Source organism: Narcine bancroftii, chromosome 4, assembly GCF_036971445.1.
Source record: "Narcine bancroftii isolate sNarBan1 chromosome 4, sNarBan1.hap1, whole genome shotgun sequence".
Classification (NCBI taxonomy): Eukaryota; Metazoa; Chordata; class Chondrichthyes; order Torpediniformes; family Narcinidae; genus Narcine; species Narcine bancroftii.
Window position 1 is genome coordinate 129,306,296 of NC_091472.1, and position 23,871 is coordinate 129,330,166.

General features: G+C 38.8%; 1 protein-coding gene across 1 annotated transcript in view; it reads left to right on the forward strand.

Annotated features, from left to right (window-relative positions):
* Positions 1–23,871, forward strand: part of LOC138762391 (uncharacterized) — a 307,807-nt gene that overhangs the window by 181,197 nt on the left and 102,739 nt on the right. Inside the window, exons 28-29 of the mRNA XM_069936157.1 lie at positions 12,919–12,999; positions 14,611–14,667. Of these exons, the coding sequence (XP_069792258.1) occupies positions 12,919–12,999; positions 14,611–14,667 (138 nt within the window). The remainder of the gene's footprint in view (positions 1–12,918; positions 13,000–14,610; positions 14,668–23,871) is intronic.

Here is a 23,871-nt window from a genome sequence, read left to right on the forward strand (position 1 = left end):
TCCCTGCCTAGTTGACCTGCTTAATTTAAATTGGTTCGATATATATCCATTTACTGTCACCTTTACCATTGGTCGCTTATATAATGCTTTAACCCAATTAATATATTTCTCTGGTGGGTTGAACCTCTGTAATACTTTGAATAAATAATTCCATTCTACTCTGTCAAAGGTTTTCTCTGCATCTAAAGCAACTGCCACGTTTGGCGTCTTATTTCCTTGTACTGCATGGATTAAGTTAATGAACTTACAGACATTGTCCGTTGTTCGTCTTTTCTTAATAAATCCAGTTTGATCTATTTTTACTATTTTTGGTAGACAGTCGGCCAATTTGTTTGCTAATAGTTTAGCTATTATCTTATAGTCTGAATTAAGTAGAGATATTGGTCTATACGATGCTGGTGTTAGTGGATCTTTCCCCATCTTAGGTATTACTGTAATTATTGATGTTTTATATGAATCTGGCAAGTTTTGTGTTTCTTCTATCTGGTTCATTACTTCCAGGAGAGGAGGGATTAGAAACTCTTTAAATGTTTTATTGAATTCTATTGAGAGTCCGTCCTTCCCAGGCGTTTTATTGTTCGGTAGCTTTTTTAATATATCTTGTAATTCCTCTATTTCAAATGGTTTTATCAATTTGATTTGCTCCTCTTCTTGCAATTTCAGTAGTTCAATTTTAGCTAGAAACTCATCTATTTTGTCTTCTTTCCCTTCGCTCTCAGTTCGGTATAATTGCTCCTGGAATTCCTTTAAGTTTTCATTGATTTCTGTTGGGTTATATGTAATTTGTTTGTCCTTTTCCTTGAAACCAATACCATTCTTTTAGCTTGTTCTGTTTTAAGCTGCTAGGGTAGTATTTGTGTATTTTTTTTCTCCTAGCTCAATACTTCTGCTTTATTTTCATTATGTTCTTCTCCACCTTGTACGTTTGTAGTGTTTCGTATTTTATTTTTTTTGTCCGCCAATTCTCTTCTTTTTGTTGTATCTTCCCTTGTTGCTAGTTCTTTTTCTATACTTACTATTTCCCTTTCCAACTGTTCTATTTCCCGATTGTAGTCCTTTTTCATCTTAGTTACATAACTTATTATCTGCCCTCTGATGAAGGCTTTCATTGCATCCCATAATATAAATTTGTCTTTCACTGATTCTGTATTTATTTCAAAGTCCATTTTAATTTGGCACTCAATAAATTCTCTAAACTCCTGTCTTTTCAATAGCATGGAGTTTAATCTCCATCTATATGTTCTTGGTGGGATGTCCTCCAGTTCTATTGCTAATAACAGGGGTGAGTGATCAGCTTTATATTCCGTTTTCTAATTCTCCCTTGGATATGGGGTGACAACAGGAACAGGTCAATCCTTGAGTATGTTTTGTGTCTACTAGAATAATATGAGTATTCCTTCTACTTTGGGTGTTGTCTCCTCCATATATCCAAAAGTTGCATCCTGCATTGATTTAACCATAAATTTGGCTACTTTGTTCTTTCTGCTAGTCTTTTGTCCAGTTTTATCCATCTTTGAATCCAAATTAAGGTTAAAGTCCCCTCTTTTCAATATGTTCCCCTGCATATCTACAATCTTCAAAAAAAATCTTGCATAAACTTTTGATCCTCTTCATTAGGTGGATATATATTGACCAAATTCCCGAGTTCTGAATATATCTGGCACTTTATCACTACATACCTCCCTACTGGATCTATTATTTCCTCCTCTATTTTGATTGGTACATTTTTATTTATTAATATAACTACACCACTGGCTTTTGAGTTATATGATGCTGCTGTTACGTGCCCTACCCAGTCTCCTTAATTTATTGTGTTAGATGCATTTCCTGCTCGAATGCTATATCTATTTTTCTTTTTTCAGTAAATTTAATAGCCTCTTCCTTTTGATTTGGTTATGTATTCCATTAATATTTATAGTCATATAGTTCAACATGGACATCTCATACTCTGTTTACATCTCATTTCTGCTTCCTCACCTGCACCTTTCCCCTTTTCCCCATTTTCATTTCTCAGTTTTCTTTTTTTGAACGCACTTCTAAAACATAAAATTCAACCACTCCCACATCTAAAGTTCCCTTAACCCCAAGTGTCCCCTTGTCACCCCTTGTCCTTTGCCGGGCAACCACAACTCCCCTCTCCATTCGGACTGTGAACCTGTTTGCAAGTGTCAACTGATTTCGCAGTGACTGTTAATCTCTCCCACCCAACCCCCTCCAGAAAAGACTTTAATCTTCACATTACAACAAAACTCCCCCTCTTTTCTTCTCTTTTTTTCTTATTTATTTATTTATTTATTTTTAACCCCCCTCCTCTTTTTCCCCCTTCTCCCTTACTTCCCTTCCTTTAGTTCTTACTTATACATTATTTTTAAATCTTTAAATGTAGTTTGTCGTCGTTCTTGTTACATCTCCTCATCTCTCTGACTTGCAGGTGTTCTGCAAATTCTCATGCTTTCTCCGGATCCGAGAACAATCTGTTTTGCTCCCCTGGGATAACTATTTTAAGCACCTCTGCATATCTTAACATAAATTTATAGCCATTTTTCCATAGGATCGATTTCGCTGCATTAAACTTCTTCCTCTTCTTTAAGAGCTCAAAACTCAGTCTGGGTAGAAAAATTTTTTTTGACCTTTGTACTCCAGTGGTTTTTTGTCTTATCTAATTTTATTCATTGCCTTCCCCATATATTTTCTCTTGTCGTGTATCTTAGAAATTTTACTAAAATGGATCTTGGTTTTTGTTGTGACTGTGGTTTTAGGCCTAATGTTCTGTGTGCCCTTTCTATTTCCATTCCTTCCTGCATTTCTGGCATTCCAATGACTTTTGGAATCCATTCTTTTATAAATTCTTTCATATCTTTGCCTTCTTCATCTTCCTTATGGCCCACTATCTTTATATTGTTTCGCCTACTAAAGTTTTCCATTATATCCATCTTCTGAGCTAACAACTCCTATGTTTCTTTAACTTTTTTGTCACTTGCTTCCAATTTTCTTTTTAAGTCATTCACTTCCATTTCTACCGCCATTATAAATTTTTCCACATTTTCTAATCCTTTCCCTACATCTGTTATGACCAGCTCTATTCTACTCACTTTTTCTCTGTACTTTTCATTTTTCTTTTAATTTCTCGAAATTCTATTGTCAACCGTTCTTTTAATGCTTTCATTTGTTCTTGAAAATTTTTTTTATCTATGTACTGTCCATTCATTTTACTTCCTATTCCTCTGTGCAGAGCTTGGTGTTCTTCTTCTTCTGTGTCTGCTCTAGGGTTTGTGTCTTCTATTTTTCTTCCTTGTATTTGTGTCTCTTCTGGCTTTCTTGTTGAGCTGCTTGTCTCAGTTTGTTGGGAATTTTTTTTTTCATGGTTTCTTGATGTTGGTCCTCTTCTTCTGGGCTGGTCATCTGTTGGGTTTCGTGCTTCCGTTTTTCTTTCTCACCCCTCCCTTTCCCATTCCTTTCTTTATCTTCCAGCTGGGAGCCCTGCTGTTGTGCATCTCTCAGCTGTTCGTGCTGTGTAGGTTCACTACACAGCTGGTCCCCCCTCCTGTCGGTGTTCTCCTTTTCCTTGTTGTGCGCATTGTGCACCTCTGTTTTTCTCAGTGAGCCATTTTTGCAGTCCCGTGGTCAGTGGGTCACAACCCTGCAGGGTCTCCACAAATCTCAGGGAGTGGGATCCTCTTTCCCCGGCGGGTTCTTGCTTTTTTGTGCAGGTAAGGCCTTCACCTTTCTCTTTCGGCGTTTTTCCTTCTTTTTTTCCCATTGGTTTTGGTTTTTCTTTCTTAGGTGCCATTTTCTCAACACCTTTATCTTATTTGTTGTGTTTTGTGTATCTGGGGCTTTGCTTTTTCTTCACTTTTTTTTCTTCTTTTCTGGAGAGGGCTGGTATTCTTTTATCGGCCACTACTCCATCACGTGACTCCAGTTAGGTGCAAAGTTGAAGCAGAGGACATCCAGAGTTGTAATCTCAGGATTGCTACACATGCAACTTGCTCATGAGGTTAGAAATGGGAAGATAATGCTGCTAAACACAGGGCTAAAGTGCTGGTTCAGGAGGGAGGCTTTGTTCCAGAGTATGTTGGACCTGTTCCAACAGGATGGTTTGCACCTGAACTGGTGGGGGACTAGCATCCTTACAGGTAGGTTTGCTAGTGCTACTCCCGGGGGGGGGGGGGGGGTGGGGTGGAGGTTAACTAGATTTGTAGGGGGAGGGGAACCAGAGTGATAGAGCAGATAGTAAGGTGGAAGGCGGTAAGGGTCATGTGAGGACTGCATGTAAAGACCGAAAGCAGAGGTTTGTACATTATAGAAATTATCTCAGATGTATCTATTTCAATGCAAGAAGTAGTATTGGTAAGGCAGATGATCTTAGGGTATGGATTTTCATGTGGGATTACAACATTATTGTGTTATGAGCCCAGAGGACCCCAAAACCCAGCAGCAATAGATATCACCAAGACAAATGATTACTTAAACAAAAGTTGCTTTTAATTATCTCTAAGCATGAAAACAGATTCACACTTTAACTTATCACTATTGACTTAACTAACCTAACTTAACCCCCTTCTAATTCTAAGCGCATGTGTATGTAATATGTGTGCAAGTTCAGAAAAGTTCTTTGATTCACAGTCCAATCACATTTCTCATTCCTCCAAGTTCACAGGTTGTAGGCAATTCTTATACTGTGGACAGAATTTAACATTTATAAAGTTCACCAGACTTTGGTGCTTGAAAGGTAAATGGTTACCACTCAGGAAGGTTGTTGTCAGTTTTCAGAGAGAGATTTGTCATATGCTGGACTACCAGCCACCTCAGTGTCTTGCTGAAGAAACCTGCCCCTTCAGGGTTCTCCAGATGATAACCTCTTACTTTCAGGTCATTACAGAGTTCCTTCTTGTTTTGCTTATTCTAAGTAAAACATTAGACAGCTAGTCCTCTCCTCTTGCATGAACCACAAGGGCTTTGACCAGGCTGAACTAAGCACTTACAACCTTTCTTCCAAATGGGATTTTTCACAAGCTTTCCAGCTTGTCCTGTTCCAGTCCCAGCTGCTGCTGCTGACTGTAACACTGTAGAAGTGACCTCTCTCTCTCTCTCTCTCTCTCCCTCTCCCTCTCCCTCTCTCTCTCTCTCTCTGAGAGAAAGCCTGTTTGACTCTCTCTGCTTGCAAAACCACATGACCGTCTTCAAACAGCATGTTCCCTTCTAGACAATATGCAGCTCTGACAAGTTTTTAATCTGTTGCCTTTTTATAAACAATAATCCATTAGTGAAGTCACTTGGGTACTCTCCAAAGCTTTTGCAAAGGCTCTGAGACCCTAACATGTCTAGCATTAGCAGAGCTCCAGTATTTTAAATAAGATCTGTTTTAAAGTGTTTTTATGTGACTTACACTAACAAATCCTGCCCCAATTTATCTCCCAATAATCTATATATTTTGTCACAGTTGCTATTAGTGAAATTTGGTTGCAGGATGGCAAAACTGGCAGCTCAATGTTCCGGGTTTCTGATGATAGAGGGGGAGAAGTGACATTGCTACTTGGAAAATATCACAGCTGTGCTCAGGCAGGACATCATTGTGAGCTCGCCTACAGAGGCCACATAGTTGGAGCTAAGGAATGGGAAAGCTGTGAGCATGCTAACAGGCTTGTAGACTGCCCACTAGTATGAGAGAATTGGAGGCACAAATCTGTTGGGAGATAGCAGAGCATTGTAAGAAACAGAAAGTTGTGGTAGTAGGAGATTTTAACTTTCCGCATATTGAATGGGACTCCATTACTAAAGGACTGGATGGCTTTGAGTTTGTCAAATGTTTATAGGAAAGCTTTCTAAATCAATATGAGAGAGGATGCATTATTTGATCTCCTATTAGGGAACCGTGCAGATCAAGTGGCCGAGGTCTGTGTAGGTGTGTGAGCATTTTGGGTCCAGTGACCATAATGTCATTTGGTTCAAGTAACTTATGGAATCGTATATATTTGGTCCTAGAGTTGAATTTATAAATTGCAACAGGCATAGGGAACCTTGGTTTTCAAGGGATATTGGTGATATGATTAAGAAGAAGAGAGAGGTGTATAACCGGTATAGGCAACAAGGAGCAAATGAGGTACTTGCAGAGTATAGAAAATGTAAGAGAATACTAAAGAAGGAAATTAGGAAGGCAAAAAGATGACATGAGGGTTCTTTGGCAGATAATGTGAATCCAAAGGGTTTCTACAAGTATATTAAGAGTAAGAGAATAACAAGGGACAAAATTGGTCCCTTAGAAGATCAGAGTGGTCAACTATGTGTGGAGTCTCTAGTAATGGGGAGATCTTAAATATTTTTTGTGCATCTGTGGCCACTAGAATCACAGTGCACATGATGAAATAACCACACAAGGCATCTTTAGAGTGAATCAGATTTACTCTTCATCACCCACTCAATTTTTTAAAAGCTCAAATCACGCGCTCGGCCCATGCTGACGTCATTATGTACTGACATCACATGGCTGTTTTGATGCCTTCTGGGAGTTGTAGTTCTGCCATAGTGCCACTAAATTTCCCTCCCACCCCCAGAACCGGCAGAAAGGTTTGTCTATCTTTTAGGTGGTTGACCTCTGCAATGGACTGTTGGCTGCTACAGTGGGAAAGACTTGTACGTATGAGCTGATTTAAGCCTGTTCGTAGTGAAAGACTATGGCTTCCCTCCAGTGTCCAAAATACGGGTCAACCTAGTTTGTCTAAGTATCCTATAAGGTTTCTCGTTGGGTGTATGTAAAGATTGACCAAGTGTTCCCCTTTGGACAAAGACATATTCACAGTTATGAGGTCTTCAGGCATAAAAGAAGAGTTCTCCATGTGATGATGGTGGTATTGGGATCAGTTTTCCTACGGTTTCCCTTAGCCTGCTCAACAGTTCCTTAGGATCATCGCTGGATTTGGAATGGTAGGGTATGAACTCCCCTGGAACCACCAACAGTACATGAGCTCCACAGATGAAGCTTGGAGGTCCTCCTTTGAAATTGTTCAAATGCCCAGTAATACCCAGGGCAACTCATCAGCCCAGTTCAAGCCCTCTCAGTGAGCCATCAAGGCTGACTTGAGATGTCAATGAAATCTTTCCACCATTTCATTGACCTGGGGATGATAGGCATTTGTGTGATGATTTGTTGTACCGAGCAAGTGAGACAAGGCCGTCCACAGCGAGGAAGTAAATTGTGGTCCTCTATCTGAAGTAACATGCACCAAAACGAGACACCCAGGAATGTAGGAATGCCCGAGCACAAGTGTCCGCAGTAGCATTTACCATTGGCATGGCCTCGGACCGCTGCGTAAACCTGTTTATTACTGTAAAAAGATAACAGTATCCTCTTGAAACAGAAAGCGAGCCAACAATGTCCACGTGGACATGAACAAAATGCCAAGTAACTGCTGGGAAGGACGATAGTGGTGCCTTAGCATGCTGTTGAACATTTGCTTTCTGGCAGGCAATGCAATGGATCCACAGAGTCGAATACTTGAATTTTCCATAATGCCGGAATTACAGGGTGTGGTGTCCCGTTGATATATCACAGTGGAGTAGTTTGCCATGAACTGGACATCTTTCAATTGCAGGTTTGTGATTGCAGTATGATAAGCATTTGTCTTATGATCATGTTCTTGGGCCACAGCCAAAGTTGTGTAGTCAATACCTTGATCTACAGAAAAACCTCAAGTGCAGCAGAGCTGGAAAGTGCATCAGTGACTACATTGTCTTTTCTGGAAATATGTAGTATTTTTGTGGAAAATTCTGAAATGAATGACAATTGCTGTTGTTGTTGCACTGACCAGGACTCTGCGACCTTGGAAAACGCAAATGTTAAGGGCTTGTGGTCGGTGTACATAGTAAAATCTCTGCCCTCTAAAAAAATAATGGATGTATCGATTAGACAAGTAAATGCCTAAAAGATCCTTATCAAAAGCACAGTATTTCTTCTCTGCTTCACGAAGATGATGGTTGAAGAATGCTAATGGCTTCCATCGCCTGTTGACATATTGATGAAGCACACCTCCTATGGCCATACTGGAAGCGTCTGTAGAAAGGGTGGCAACTGCATTTAAAACTGGGTAGCTGTGCATAGTGATATGAGTGAGCAAATCTTTCATCTTCAAAAAGGCATTGTTTCCCTCTTCAGTCCATTGGATGGTTTTGGCATTACTGAACAATAAATCGAAAAGGGGCTTCATGATAAGAGCTGCTCCCAGAATAAACTGACTGTAAAACTTTACCATTCCCAAGAATTTCTGCAGGCTTTTAACCATTGCAGGTCTTGAATATTTGGTAATGTCCTCAACTTTGGATGGCAGTGGAGTCAAGTCTTCCTGATTAATCCTATGTCCCAAGAAATCAATAATTTTTTGCCCAAAAACGCATTTATCTGGATTGATGGCCAGTCTAAAGTTTTGAAGATGAATAAAAATGTACAAAGATGTTCAAAATGTTCTTCCTTAGTCCCAGTGGCCACTAAAATGTCGTTGAGGTAAATGAAGACATTGGTCATACCAAGTCCTAAAGAATCCATCACCTGTTGAAATGTTTGAACAGCATTCTTTAATCCGAATGGCATTCATAAAATTCATACAACCCAAATGGGGTAATTATTGTTGATTATGGAATGTCTTCTGGCTCTACTGGTACTTGGTGAAGTCCACGCAACAAGTCTATTCTGGAGAAGATCTTCGCTCCATGCAAATTAGCCAAGAAATCCTGAATATGAGGTATCGGATAATGATCTGGAATAGTGGCTTCGTTAAGCCACCTGTAATCTCCATATGGTTGTCAATCTCCATTGTGTTTCAGGACCATATGTAATGGAGATGCCCAGGGACTGTTGGACCTATGGATTATGCCTAGTTCTTCCATCTTGGCAAACTCTTTCTTAGCTAAACGCATCTTTTCTCGAGGCAAGTGGTGTGGTTTAGCATAGCTCGGAGGGCCCTTAGTACAAATGCGGTGAGTAACACTGTGTTTTCAGTGGAGGCAGAAAATTGTAGAATAGTAATCTCAGGGAAATCTTTGAAAAGAATTTATTAGTTTAATTAACGTTTGAAGGTGTAGAGCAGGTGAGCCCTAAGAAAATCTGCACCAAGTGTAGAGATGATTCTCGAACTTGACATTCATCTTCCTGGTGCCAAAGGTCGGAATGTTGGAACTGTTAACTGCTCATAGTTGCAGGTCCGGGGTAAGATGGCATGTGCCAAAACCAGTGAGTGGAACTACACTAACTTCTGAACCCGTGTCCACCAGAAGTCTTCGCTGGGACAACAGTTCCATATATATATTAGGCTTGCAGGTTTCTCACCTACTGCTGCAGCCCTTATTGGTGGTTGTCCTGGGCATTTCTCACTATCAGGCAGGGTGAAAGGCACTTATAGGCATTTACTCCCCAACATCTGTGGTAATAACACCAAGACAAAGTGTCCACAGGCTGTTTACTTGTTTTGCAGCATTGCCTGCTTGTAGTGAGTGATGTGCCAAGAGCATAGAGTGTGACGGGTCAATATCGGAGAGGTTAGTTGTACAGACTTGTCTTTCCTCGCTGTGCTTATTAGCCAGCCATAGAATGTTTGCCTCTGCTGCTACAGCTCTTGGGTCTTCAAATGAACATTTGGAATACAAGAGCCTAATATCATCTGGCATTCGGTCTAATATTGGGCCTTTCGCCAGCTGCCAGGAACAGCATTTCATCCATTAGTTCTGAAGGGGCACTGTCTCCCAACCCATAGAAATGTAGTCACTTGGCTGCCCTTTCCCTACAGAACAAAAGCTTAATAAAAGCATTTTTAAAGTGTTGTACTTACTGGCATGTGGTGGATCCTGTAGGAAATTGCCGACACTCTGAGCGACGGGCTGGTCCAGGGCACTGACAAGATGGGAATAACAAGTGGTGTCCAATTTGACTTTATGAAGGTGAAATTGTGCTTCAGCCTGTTGGAACCGCAGTTCAGGCTCAGCTGTCCAGAAAGGTGGTAGCTTCACAGCAATGCCTGCAGAGTCCATGTTTGTCCATAAGTATATTTTTGGACTCGTCGGGGTCACCAATTGTGACCACTGGAATTGCAGAGGATTTGATGAAATAACCACACAAGGCATTTTTAGAGTGAATCAACCTTTTAAAAGCCCGAATCATGTGCTCGACCTGTGCTAACGTCATCATGCACTGACATCACATGGCCGGTTCGATGCCTTCTGGGAGGTGTGCCACCATAGTGCTGCTATACATCAATATTTACTCAGGAAACTGGCATGGTGCATACGGATGGAAGGGAAACAAATAGAAGTGTCATGAAACATATGAAGATTAAGGAAGAGGAGGTGATTGCTGCCTTACACCAAATAAAGGTAGATCCCCTGGGCCAGATGTGATATTCCCTCAAACCTTGAGTGAGATGAGTGTTGAAATTGCAGGGGCCCTGACAGATATTTCAAATGTCCTTAGCCACAGGAGAGGTATTGAAGGATTGGAGAGAAGTTCATGTTGCCCCGCTGTTTCAGGAAAGCTCCAAAAGTAAACCAGGTAACTATAGTCCAGTGAGCCTGATGTCAGTAGTAGGTAGATCATTGGAAGGAGTTTTGAGAGATAGGATATATAGGTATTTGGACAGCCATAGGCTGATTAAGTACAGTCAGCTTGGCTTTGTGCATGGTAGATCGTGTATAATAAATTTCGTAGAGTTTTTCGAGAAAGTTACCTTACTGATGATGATACAAAGATAGGAGGTGTAGCAGACAGTGAGGAAGATGAAGGAAAGGCTGTGGATGTTGTCTACATGGACTTTAGTATGGGGTCTTCGACTAGGTCCCACATGGGAGATTAGTTCAGAAGGTTAAGACACTTGGTATATATGGAGGAGTTGTAAACTAAATTCTAGATTGGCTGTGTGGGAGAAAACAGAGTGGTAGTCGATGGTTGCTTCTCAGACTGGAGGCCTGTGATGAATGGTGTGCCTCAGGGATCAGTGTTGGGACCACTGTTGTTTGTTGTCTATATCAATGATCTGGATGATAATGTGGTAAATTGGATCAGAATGTTTGCTGATGACACTAAGATAGGAGGCATAAGAAAGATTTTCAAAGCTTGCAGAGGGATCTGGACCAACTGGTAGAATGGGCCAGTAAATGGCAGATGGAGTTTAATGCAGACAAGTGTGAGATATTGCATTTTGGAAGAGCAAATCAATAAAGGACATACATTGTAAATGGTAGGGTGCGGAAGAGCAAAGAGACCTGGGAATACAGGTACATTGTTCCCTGAAGGTGGTGTCACAGATAGACAGGATAGTAAAGAAAGCTTTGATGTCTAGGCTTTATAAATCAAAATATTGAGTATAGGAGTTGGCATGTTAAGTTGAAGTTATATAAAACATTGATGAGGCCAAATTTTGAATATTGTGTGCATTTCTGGTCACCTAGCTACAGGAAGGATGTCAATAAGATTGAAAGAATGCTGAGAAGATTTACTAGGATATTGCCGGGTCTTCAGGAGTTGAGATACAGGGAAAGATTAAACAGGTTTGGACTTTATTCCTTAGAGCTTAGAAGAATGAGGGGAGATTTAATAAAGATTTACAAAATTATGAGGGGTATAGACAGAGTAAATGTGAGTAAGCTCTTTCCACTTAGAAGAGATAAATATGAGAGGACATGGCTTTAGGGTGAAAGAGGAAAGGTTTAGGGGGAACTTCTTCACTCAGAGGATGGTGGGAGCGTGGAATGAGCTACACTGGTAAATGCATGGTCACTGTTAAGTTTTAAGAATAGATTGGATAGATACATGGATGGGAGAGGGCTGGAGGGTTATGGAATGGGTGCAGGTCAGTGGGATTAGTGGAATAATGTTTCAGCCCAAACTAGAAGGGCCTAATGGCCTGTTTTCTATGCTGTAGTTTCCTATGGTTCTATTTTGCTTGAGAAAAATTGTCATTGGGCCATTTCCTTTGGAGTTATGAAACTATGCACATAACGAGTCAATTAGGTACGATTAAAACAGTGGTTTTCAAACTTTTTCTTTCCACTCACATACCACCTTAAGTAATGCCTATGCTCTGTGATTAGTAAGAGATTATTTAAGGTGGTATGTGAGTGGAAAGAAAAAGTTTGAAAATAACTGATCTATAGCAATTTGATCTACAGCAATACTATGGCTCAGCTTCAGTGCAATGCGCACCAAACCTGCAACCATTCCAAGTGATGTCCAGAGTAGTGACCTGGCATGGAACAGTGTCTTGGCCTATCACCACGATTTTGGGGAGGGGTTCTTGTATACCTGTGGATCTTAAATGCTGACAAAAACTATACACATACACATCCTTTCCTGTCATCTCAGCTTACCAGATAGCCCTTTTTACAGAGGTCGATTCGGCGCTACGACTACTTCTGCTGCCAACTTAAAAGGCGGGACCACCCCCCTATTCCATGTTTGTACTTTTTGTATAGGTGTGGTGCAATAAAGGCACAATATTCCTGCCTTGAAGTAGCTGTGTGAAAGGGGCTAGAGAATGTTGCAGATGGGTTAAAGGCAGGTGACAGTTCAGAAACAGTAGATTTATTACACTGTTGGGTATATTCTATAGGTTAGCAATGAGTGGAAGAAATGTAGAAAAGAAAATACACTGGAAATTAAAGGAAATTTCATAAAAGGGGAATTCAGTTATCTCAATATAATCTGAAGTACTAATCATAATGATAGTTTTGGTCCCCTATTTCCTTATTTGTACATTTGCCTTTATACATTGAAAAGCACCTTATGATTTTTTTTAAGTTGTTGCTGATATTTATTCATATTCTCTTTGTTTTTTCTAATTTTACTGTATATTTCATTTTCTGAGCTGTCCCAGCTTTTTCATGTGGTAATTTTTTCAGTAAGAAACATTTTTAAATTATGATTATTTTATATTTCAGTTATACAAGCTCTTGGAAAAGAAAGTTCAGTATTATGTGACAAAGGCACCCAAACAGAAAAATGCTCTCGCTCCAGTAAAGGTATTATTTTAAATGTATCATTCAGTCAGTAATTATGTTTTTAGTTATTTATGAATAGGATTCTAGGAATTGTTTACTATTACTGTACTTTTTAATGCATCTGAAACTAAATGACCCCTACAGATTCGGAAGTGAAATAAGTAGAGACTAGCAACAGTGTGTGTTTTTCTGACTGGAATTCTGTAATCATGGTGTTCCATAGGAATCCGTACTGTTTGTGACATATATCATTGATTTGGATGAGAAAGTAGGTGGTATGAAAAGAAAATTTGTAGACAATACAAAAATGGTAAATGGAGAAGAAGGTTATTGAAGTATAGAGTTTGGAATAGATCATTTGGAAAGTTGGGTGGAATGATGGAAGATGGACAAGTGTGAAATAATGCATTTTGGGAAGTCAAATTCTGGTAGGACATATTCAGTAAATGGCAAGAACCTCAGGAGTGTTAATATACTGAAAAAATTTAAGATGCAACTCCAAGTCTAACATGAATGAAGTTGGTTAATAGGGCAGTTTCTGTGCTGTACGAATTGATGATTCTTAAAAGTAAAATAATTAAGGAGGAAATTTAGCCTCGAGAAGCTCCTTTCCCTAACTTCCTACCACAGGATGTTGTGTGGATTGGATAACTTTAGTTATGGAGAGAGATTGGATAGGCTGGATTCATTTTCCTTGGAGTGTAAGCTAAGGGATGACCTGATAGAGGTAACATTATAATAGTCATTATAGGATAGTTAGTTGGTACCTTTTTAACCATGGCAGGTGTATCTAAAACAAAAAAACATAGGTTTAAGGTGAGAGGAAAAAGTTTTAAAGGGATAGTTTTTTTTAACACGGAGTGTGATAAATAGCTGGAACTCTGCCAGAGGAGGAGCTAGATACAATCATTACATTTAAGAGACATTTAGAAGACACTTAAATAGGGAAGTCATAGAAGGATATGTATGGGCAAATGGGTTTGCTTTAGTCAAGTCACCTTTATTTATCGTTCATACCATGCTTGCATGGAAAAGCTTTTCTCCAAGACCACAGAGTTATTTACATAACTATAAATTAAGATAGAAGTTAAACATTAAAATATTAAAACGTATACAGTAAAAGTCCATGGTACACTATCCACATATGTTCTGGGAATTCAGGAGCCTGATGGCTTAGGGAAAAAAAAACCATTGCCCAATCATAATATAAGGGTCCGAGTGCTATGGTACCTCCTATCAGATGGCTGAAAGGACAACAGTTTATGTGAGAGGTGTGTGGAGTCCTTCGCAATTTTTATTACTTTTCACCTGCATTGAGTGTTGTAGACGTCCTTCATGGTAGAAAAGAGCCCCCAATGATCTTTTCCGCTGACTTCACTATCCCCTGCAGAGTCTTGCGGTCCAGCTTAAAATCAAGCGCAAGATGCTCTCAATACATCCCCTGTAGAATGTAGTGAGGATGGAGGGTGGAAGATGAACTTTCATCAGCCTTCACAGAAAGTAGAGGCGCTGCTGTGGTCAAGCATATCAGCATGGATGTAGTAGGCCAAAGACCCCTTTTCCTTGGTGTACAACCCTGTGATTCTATTAAATAAGAACACTTTTATAAATATTGTTAATGTTATATTTCAGGTAAACAAAAACGTGTCTTTTGCAGCTTGAGCACACAGACAGAGGTGATATTTTCAGGTATATCATATCTTTAATATCCCACATAGTGGGTTTTGAAGCTGAAGACATCTTTTATTTCAATGTTGCCATATTCATGAAGAATTTGTATTAAACCCTGAAACAAATATGAATTTCAAGATTATTTGACCTTCCACTGGGAGGAACTAATTTAGATAACTTTTTTAGTAAATACATTGTACAGTTATATAGGCTTCAAAAAGATTTGATTTTTCTTTTCTGAAACTCCTCTCTAATTTTGGAAAGAGTAATTTTGTATTCATGCAGATGTAGCTGTGTATATGCAGAACAATCATTTTTTTATTTTGGTAATGAATCTTGGTTTTGTACATGTTGTTTAAAAAAGGCACATCATGATAAGGAAGAGGAAAAAATTAATAAAACTGTTTCAAAGAGGTAGAGATCAAGAATCATTTGAAAATATTGAGCTTTTCCAAGTGAACAGCAGCTAATTGATGAAGCTCGACTTTTTTTTTAAAAAATATTTTATTTTTGATTTTCAAAGACGCATATAAATTCAAGCAATACAATCTCTTTCAATCTCTCCCACCCACCTTGCCCCGGTAGAACTGAGAATAAAGTCAAATAAATTATATAGATACAAAAAAAAGCACAAATACCGATGGCGTCAACAACCCCGACAGAACCCCTAGGGAAAAATAACTAAGGTGACTAAGTAACAAAAGGTAAATAATTTTTTAAAACAATTAAAAGAGCATGTCTATGCCACGTCCCACTTCATTGATCCAAATCATTTCCATGCTGGGATGGATTGTTTCAGTACCCTTATTTCAAAGGGAGATACTCATATCTGTATACCAATATATTTCAAATAAGGTAGCTACACACTAACAACTGTGTCCTATTTCCTCCTTACGTGGTTTTCTCTAGGGGAATGAAACTGCATTTCCATATCCATTGAGCAATATTTAGTTGGGAGTCAGACTTTCACATGACCTCTATACATTTCCTGACTACCACCAAGGCAACTTTCACAAACTGAATTTGGTACTTGGACAGTTTAAAACACACGTCCCCCCCATAATTTTCCCCAGAAGGTACAATTCCGGATCGAGAGGGAAATCCACCTTTGTAATTTTTTTCAGTTTGTCTCCCAAATCCTCCCAGAAGGATCTCACCTTTGTACATAACTTGGTTGAATGGTTAAAGGTTGCAATCACCACACCACATCTAAAGCATGTTTCTGAGATTTCTGATGTGAAGTACAGTTGATGCTAGAAGTTGTATTACACCAGCCTGTACTTTGTTCCTCAACTGCTCAAATGACATGAGCTGCCCTTGCAACAGTCCTCGATACACCTGATCCCTTTCTGGCACTAGGTGTCCAAGATCTTATTGTCCAGAGTCATGGATATAAAGTTGTTCTGAATCAAGGGCGTTTTGGAAGATATCCCCACCTTCAATCCAATACATTGATTTATTTTTAGCCATATCAGGTACATGTTTTATTACATGCATTTTCTTTGAAATTAATTTTGTGTCCCATTTACATATAAGCTCTCCTGCTATCATTTCACCTACCACATGCAATCCATTTTGTGCCCAGGAAGTCGGGTCCTCTTGAGGCAATAAATCTCGCCTGGGTCGCCCAATAATATTTTTTGAAATCTGGCAATTTTAAATCCCCCCAGTTTGTAATCCCAAGTCAGTTTTTCCATGGAGATTCTAGCCACTTTACCATTCCACAGGAATGTCCTGACATATCTGCTGATAATTTTAAAGAAGCCCTGAGGCAACAAAATGGGTAACAACTGAAATAGATATTGTAGCCTTGGCATCAACTTCATTTTAACATCGTTAACTCTGCCCACCAAAGTTATGGACAGAGTTCTCCATCTACCGAGGTACTCCTCAATCCTCTGGAGCAAAGGGAGATAATTGAGTTTATATATGTTGCATAAATCCTTGTCTATTTTTATCCCCAGATATTTAATAGCTTCTTGCAGCCATTTGAATTGACTTCCATGGTGGCATTGTCTCTAATCCCCCTTTATCAGAGGCATTATTTCACTCATCCAGATTTACCTTATACCCCAAGACCTTCCCATAATCCTCCAGTGTGGGCCTCAGCTTGGCCAATTACCCCACTGCCCCCCAACCGGGTTTATCAAATACACAAACACATCATCAGCTAATAGGTTGATTTTGTGTTCCACCTGGCCCACCTTGAACCCCTTTATGTCTGGATCCCATCAAATACCTTCTACCAGGAGTTCAATGGCCAGTATGTACAGCACTGGGAGTAATGGACAGCCCTGCCTACTGGACCTATTCAATGAAAACACTGTTTGTAATAACTTAAGCTTGGGGTTTATAGTAGAGTGTCCTAACCCAATTAATAATTGTTTTCCCAGTCCAAGTTTCTCCAGTACCTTGAACAAAAAGTCCCACTCCAATCTGTCGAAGACCTTTTCTGCATCCAGAGCTACAGCCACTCCTGGATCTACCTCTGACTATACCAGATATACTATATTAAGCAATCTGGCTATGTTGTTTGCTGATTTCCACTTTTCTGCAAATCTAGCTTGATCTGGATTCATTAATTTCGGCAAATATACCACCAACCTGTTGGTCAATGTTTTTGCTATGATTTTGTAATCTGCATTCAATAACGAGATGGGCCAATAAGAGGAGGGATTCAATGGGTGCCTGCCGTTTATGGGGATCATCCTGATGATTGCTGTTGAGAAAGACTGTGGGAGGGTATGTGTCTCTGCCACCTGTTCCACCACCTTCATAAGAAGACGCACTAAGAGATCTTTGAACTCTTTATAAAATTTCATGGGGAAACCACCCTCCCCCAGTTATTTATTAGCCTGCAATGAGCCCAATGTTTATTCAATCTCTTCTCTAGACAAGGGGGCATTCAACCCCTCTTGACCATCCTTTTTTTTTAAACTTTATTTAAGATTTTATAACATGAATAACATATAGGATTACATTAAAAAAAAATTAAGAATAAAATAATAAAATTACAATACAGTATCAGTAATCTAAATAAACTATACCCTCCCCAATAATTATTACACATTAATAACCCAACTCAAACCCCCCCTTCCCCCCAAAATAAAGAGTGAAGAATTAATAAAGTTAATAATATGTGAGGAAAAAAACCCACTTACAAAAAAAAACAAAAACATAACCGATTAAAATACTAACAAAAAGAAAAGTAATTAATACTAAGATATCAGACTTAAAAAACATATTTAAATCAAACTTAACTGCATATATTTAACAAACGGAGTTAAGATAAAACATATATTTAACTCAAACTTAATATAAAAAATTAGTAAAGTTAGTAACATTATCTATCAAAAATTCTTAAACAATAATCAATTCTTAAAAAAAATTGTAGCATGAAAAAAAAGATGAAAAAAAATTCTCTATAGAGATAAACCTTCACCAAATATCAACTAACTTCACATCTATCATCATATTAGTCACATAAACCACCATCTTAAAACAAAATTCAAACCTCATTAAGCATTGTACAATTCAATTTTAGTACTCTTCCACCATTTTTCCCTTTTACTCTTGAATAGTTATCCAATAAAAGCTCCAATACCACATTTAAATATCCCCAATCATTACGTTAAAATTCAGATATCCAAATAATAAAAACACATCTACAACGAAATCTATATCTTCAACAAATGGAGCATAAACCACAAACAAAATTCAAGCCTCATTAAGAATTGTACAATTCAATTTATAACTTTCACCATTATTCCCTTCGTTCTATAACTAAAATAGCAAAATAATATACACCAGAATTACCACTCCTTTCACCTTAAAGTTAAAGGAAAAATATAAAAAAAACTTATCCATCCCATTCACATTTAAATTTCAGATATTCCTTATCTACTGAATAAACTTTACAAAAAATTCACATCAATTTTTAGTTTTTTAAACAATCAAATACTTTCTTATGCTTTTTTTAATATTTAAAAAAAACAAACCCCTTCACTCTTTAATCTAATACAAAAAAAAAGGAAAAAAAACGGGTAGGAGGTTAAAAATACCCCCTCCCGTCTAAACCGCGCAATGCGGTAACTCCCAAAAAAAATGGGTGTGAGATAACTCACACGTAGCAGATGACTTTCAGGAAATAGTGCCTATCCAGTTCTCTCCCCCAACTCTCACTTCATCTTAAACTAACATCATCATTATTTAATATCCTTTTTTTAAAAAAAAACATTAGAAAAAAAAAAGGACAACTCTTCTTTTAATCAGCTCCAACTGCCGAGTCACCATTACAACCATTCCTTCTTGGAGCACAGCTCTTTTCTTCCATCTCTTGTCTCCTTAGAGATCGTGGCGGACTATGTCTCTGTTGAAACTGAGTAATTGGCAGCTCTTGAGCAAATGCTATAGCTTCCTTTGGAGAATCAAATAACTTTGGTTGGTAACCATCTTGAAAAACCTTCAAAACAGCTGGATATCTAAAGGTTGCCTTGTAACCTTTCTTCCACAACAACTCTTTAGCAGGATTGAATTCCCGTCGTTGGAACATAACTTCTTGACTCAAATCCGCATAGAAGAAAACTCGATTATTTTGAATCGTCATGGGTGATTTTCTCTGTTGTGCATTTCTAATAGCTACTCATAAAATTATTTCTCTGTTGTAATAATTCAAGCAACGAACCAAAACAGGTCTTGGACTTTGACCCTAAATAGGTCTTCTACGCAAGGCTCTGTGAGCATGTTCCAGTATTATACCTTCCGGGAAATGTTCTTGACCCAGCACCTGCGGAATCCATTCAGTAAAAAATTTTCTTGGGTTTGGTCCCTCCATACCTTCCGGCAAACCAATAATCTTTATATTGTTCCGTCTGGATTGGTTTTCCAAATAATCAATCTTTTTCACCAAATTTTTATTTTGAATTTGTAAGTCTTCGACCATTTTGGTCACATCAAAAACTTGATCCCGTATTTCGTCTATATCTTCTTCACACGAATTAAATTTATCTCTCACTTCAAGCTTAAAAACTCCAAACTCAGCCATCTGTTGAGAATGTATTTTCACCAGAGTATTAAACCTAGTACAAAGTTCAGTCATAATCTTGGATAATCCCTGCATTGTATAAGATAATTTAGATTCAAGATTCACAAAAATCTTTTCAATTGGAAGAGATTTTGGCTCAACAGATTCCTGCTTCTTCTGCATAACCAAAGGATCTTCTGTTCCTTCCTTCATTCTGGTTGCCTTCCTTGTAGTATGACTGCGTGTGAAAACCCCAGCCACAGCCACAGCCTCTCCAGGAGTCCATAATGTATTAAGTTCTCCCAGTATATCAAGTTGTATAGGTTCTTCTATCTCAAGAGATGCAGTTTGCAGCGCCACCTCTACAGTTGACAAATGCCTTTGAGTAACTCTTTGTTCTAAAGGCTGTTTGGCGCCCTCTTTAGGGGGCTCTACCGATGTAACATAGAGCTCTACATCCGAACACTGTACCTCTCTCCTGGGATCCATTTCACGCTGAGTCTTGGTGTCTTTCCTGTAGGTAGGCTCCAAAACTTGAACTTTTGGAAAATGTAGTTTTTTGATGATCAGTTGTCATTTTTTTTGCACTTTTTCACCAATTGTACCATCATAAGTTAAATTAACAGCACTGAAGTTATTTAAACTTTTAAAGAATTTTAATAGGCATTTCTAGACAAAACAATAAGATAGAGTCAGGAGAGGACTGGAAGGCACATCTGATCCTTACGCCATCTTGCCACGTCCCCCCCCCCCCCCTCTTGACCATCCTGATCCAAATTTGGTAGTTACAATGTAAGCAAAAAATCATCTATTTTAGTGGGATTTCCACTGCCCTTCCCCCTCCCCCAATCTGATTTATACAGCTCTTTATAGAACTTTCTAAATGTTTCATTTATTTCCTTTGGTTTATGTGAAATCTTTCCTTCCCCCATTTGAATCGCATTGATTGTTCTTGAGACCTCTTCCGCCCTCACCTGCCAGGATAATACTTGATGGGCCCTCTCCCCCAGCTTTTAATGCGTTGTTTAGATTTTAAGATCACTTTTCAATCTTGTATGTATTATATTTGGACTTTTTATTCATTAAGTTCCTGTATTTTTCTTCTAAACCTGCTCTTTGATAGTCTTTTTCCAATTGGGTTAGTTCCTGTTCCAAATTGTTGATCTCCTTTGTGTGCCCCTTTTTGATACCTTTGGTATATCCAATTATCTGTCCCCTTAAATAAGCCTTCAGGGTGTCCCATATTAGGACATTATCATCAGTAGAGGGTCAGTTTGTCTCATAGAACAATTCTCTCTGAGCTCTAACAAAGCTACAAAATTCCAAATTTTCCCAAAAGCAACGAGTTCAGGCACCAAAAATACACCATGGCCTGCTTATCTGGTATTATGATGGATCAAGTCAAGGGTGAATGATCTGACAGCAATTGAGCCATTTACTCAGTCTCCACTATTTTACTCTCCAACTAGACTGATGCCAAAAAAGATTGTATAGTCTCGAGTAAAAGGAATAATCCCTTGTGCTCGGATCCTGCCTTCTCCAAACATCTATTAAATTTGCTCTTTCATAAAGGTCAGGGTGGACTTAACTGCCCTGGCTCTCATTACTTTCTTTGTTGACTTCTCCATGACAGGATCCAGACAAAATTGAAGTCCCCTCCTATCAAGACATTCTCACCCCTCTCTGTTACCTTCAAGAATATATCTTGTATACATTGTTCAATATCAAAATTTGGGGCATATATATTCATAAGTTACCAGATTTATAAATCTCCCAGCTACTACACCCCGGACCACCACTGGAACATTCTTCCCTATCAGGAGAGCCACACCCCTGGCTCTAGAATTGAAGGAGGACATCGCCACGTGGCCTACCCACCCCTCTTTAACTTTGTATGCTCTTGCTTTGTAAGGTGCGTCTCCTGCAAAAACACTATGTCTGTCTGAATTTTTTAGGTGTGCCAAAACTCTCTTTCTCTTTATCATACTGTTTTTCCCATTCATGTTGAAATTTACAAATTTATTTGTATTATCCATGACCACAGAGCTCTTCCGCTGTCATCCCCCCCACTTCCTTCTTTTCCTATGATACTTACTTTCCATCCCACTTGACTTCCATAGGCACCTGTGGCAGATGACTGTGCTCCAAACAAAATCTAAGCAAGCTAAAAGAAATAGAACCAACGATTCAAAGAAATACAAAAAATATCCCCAACTAATCCTTTCCCCTTCTCCTCACTGCTAATCTATCCTTACCCTTCCTGGTGCCAATACCCAAATATTGGCGCCAACTCCACCACCATTTTGGAGCATGCGTAATGTCCCCATCTAACACTTGCACTAGTCCCTCCCTCTTTGAGCTCCCTGGATTAATTCTTCTTTTAAATTAACCAATCTTTAGAGGCCAGAAAGGTAGGTAATAGAGAAGGGAGATGCTCTGTACAAAGATAAAGGGGAGATGATAGAAAAAGAACATAATAGAGTTGTTTGTAAAGATAGAGGCAAACAGAGAATAAGAAGTGGGAAATCTCTGAAATGCATATATTTTAATGCTAGGAGCATTGTAAGGAAGGTGGATGAGCTGAGGTTATGGATTGACACTTGGCAGTATGACGTGATAATGATTAGTGAAACATGGTTATGGGAGGATGTGATTGGGAGCTAACTATTCCTGGATTTCATTGCTTTAGCTATAATAGAGTTGGAGGGGCAAGAGGGAGCGGTGTTGCATTGCTTATCAAAGAAAATATTACAGCGGTGCTTAGGCAGGATTGATTAAAGGGCTCGTCAAGGGAGGCTATTTGGGTGAAATTGAGGAATGCGAAAGGGGTAGTTACACTTATAAGGGTATATTATAGACCACCTAATGGAGAACGAGAACTAGAGGAGCAAATTTGTAGGGAGATAACAGATATTTGTAATAAGCACAGGGTTGTGATTATGGGAGATTTTAATTTTCCAAATATAGATTGGGAAATCTATTCTGTGATAGAGCTGGGTGGTTTGGAGTTTGAAAATGTGTGCAGGATAGTTTTTTTACAGCAATACATAGAGGTACCAACTAGAGAAGGGGCAGTGTTCGATCTATTGTTGGGGATTGAGATAGGCCTGGTGACGGAGATCTTTGGTTCCAGTGATCATAGTGCCATTAGCTTCAATGTAATTATGGAAAGAGATAGGTCAGGGCCTAGGGTTGAGATTTTTGAGTGGGAAAAAGCTAGATTTGAGGAGATGCGAATTGGATTTACGAGGAATGGATTGGGACGATTTGTTTTATGGGCAAGATGTAGTAGAGAAATGGAGGTCTTTTAAAGGTGAGATTTTGAGGGTACAAAATCTTTATGTTCCTGTTAAGTTAAAAGGCAAGGTCAAAAGTTTGAGAGCGCCATGGTTTTCAAGTGATATTGGAAACTTGGTTTGAAAAAAGAGGGTGACCTACAATAAAAGAAACAAGGAAAAAAGAGATGTTCGGAGAATACATTGAATGTAAAAAGAATCTTGGAAAGAAATTAGAAAAGCTAAAAGAAGGTATGAGGTGGCTATAGCAAGCAGGGTGAAAATAAATCCAAAAGGTTTCTACAAATATGTTCATAGCAAAAGGAGATAAGGGATAAAATTGGTCCCTTAGAGAATAAGAGCAGACAACTGTGTGTGGAGCCAAAAGAGATGGGGGTGATCTTGAACAATTTATTTTCTTTGGTATTCGCTAAGGAGAAGGATATTGAATTGTCAAGGGTAAAGGAAGCAAAGAGGGTAATTATGGAAACTATAGTGATTAAGAAAGAGGAAGTCCTGGAATTTTTGAAGCATATTAATATGGATAGGTCTTCAGATCCCAACAGGATTTTCCCCAGGACCTTGAGAGAAATTAGTGAGGAAATAGCCGAGGCTCTGACAGTGGTTTTTCAAATGTTATTGGAGACAGGTATAGTGCTAGAGGATTGGCATATTGCACATGTGGTTCCTTTGTTTAAAAAGGGTTCGAGGAGCAAGCCCAGCAATTATCGGCCTGTAATTTTGATGTGTGTGGTAGGTAAACTAATGGAAAATGCTCTTCGAAATAGAATATATAAGTATCTGGAGAGATAGGATCGGATCAGGAACACTCAACATGAATTTGTACGTGGAAGGTCATGTTTGACTAATCTTCTTGAATTTTTGAAGGCTTGACTAGGAAAGTTGATGAGGGTATAGCATTGG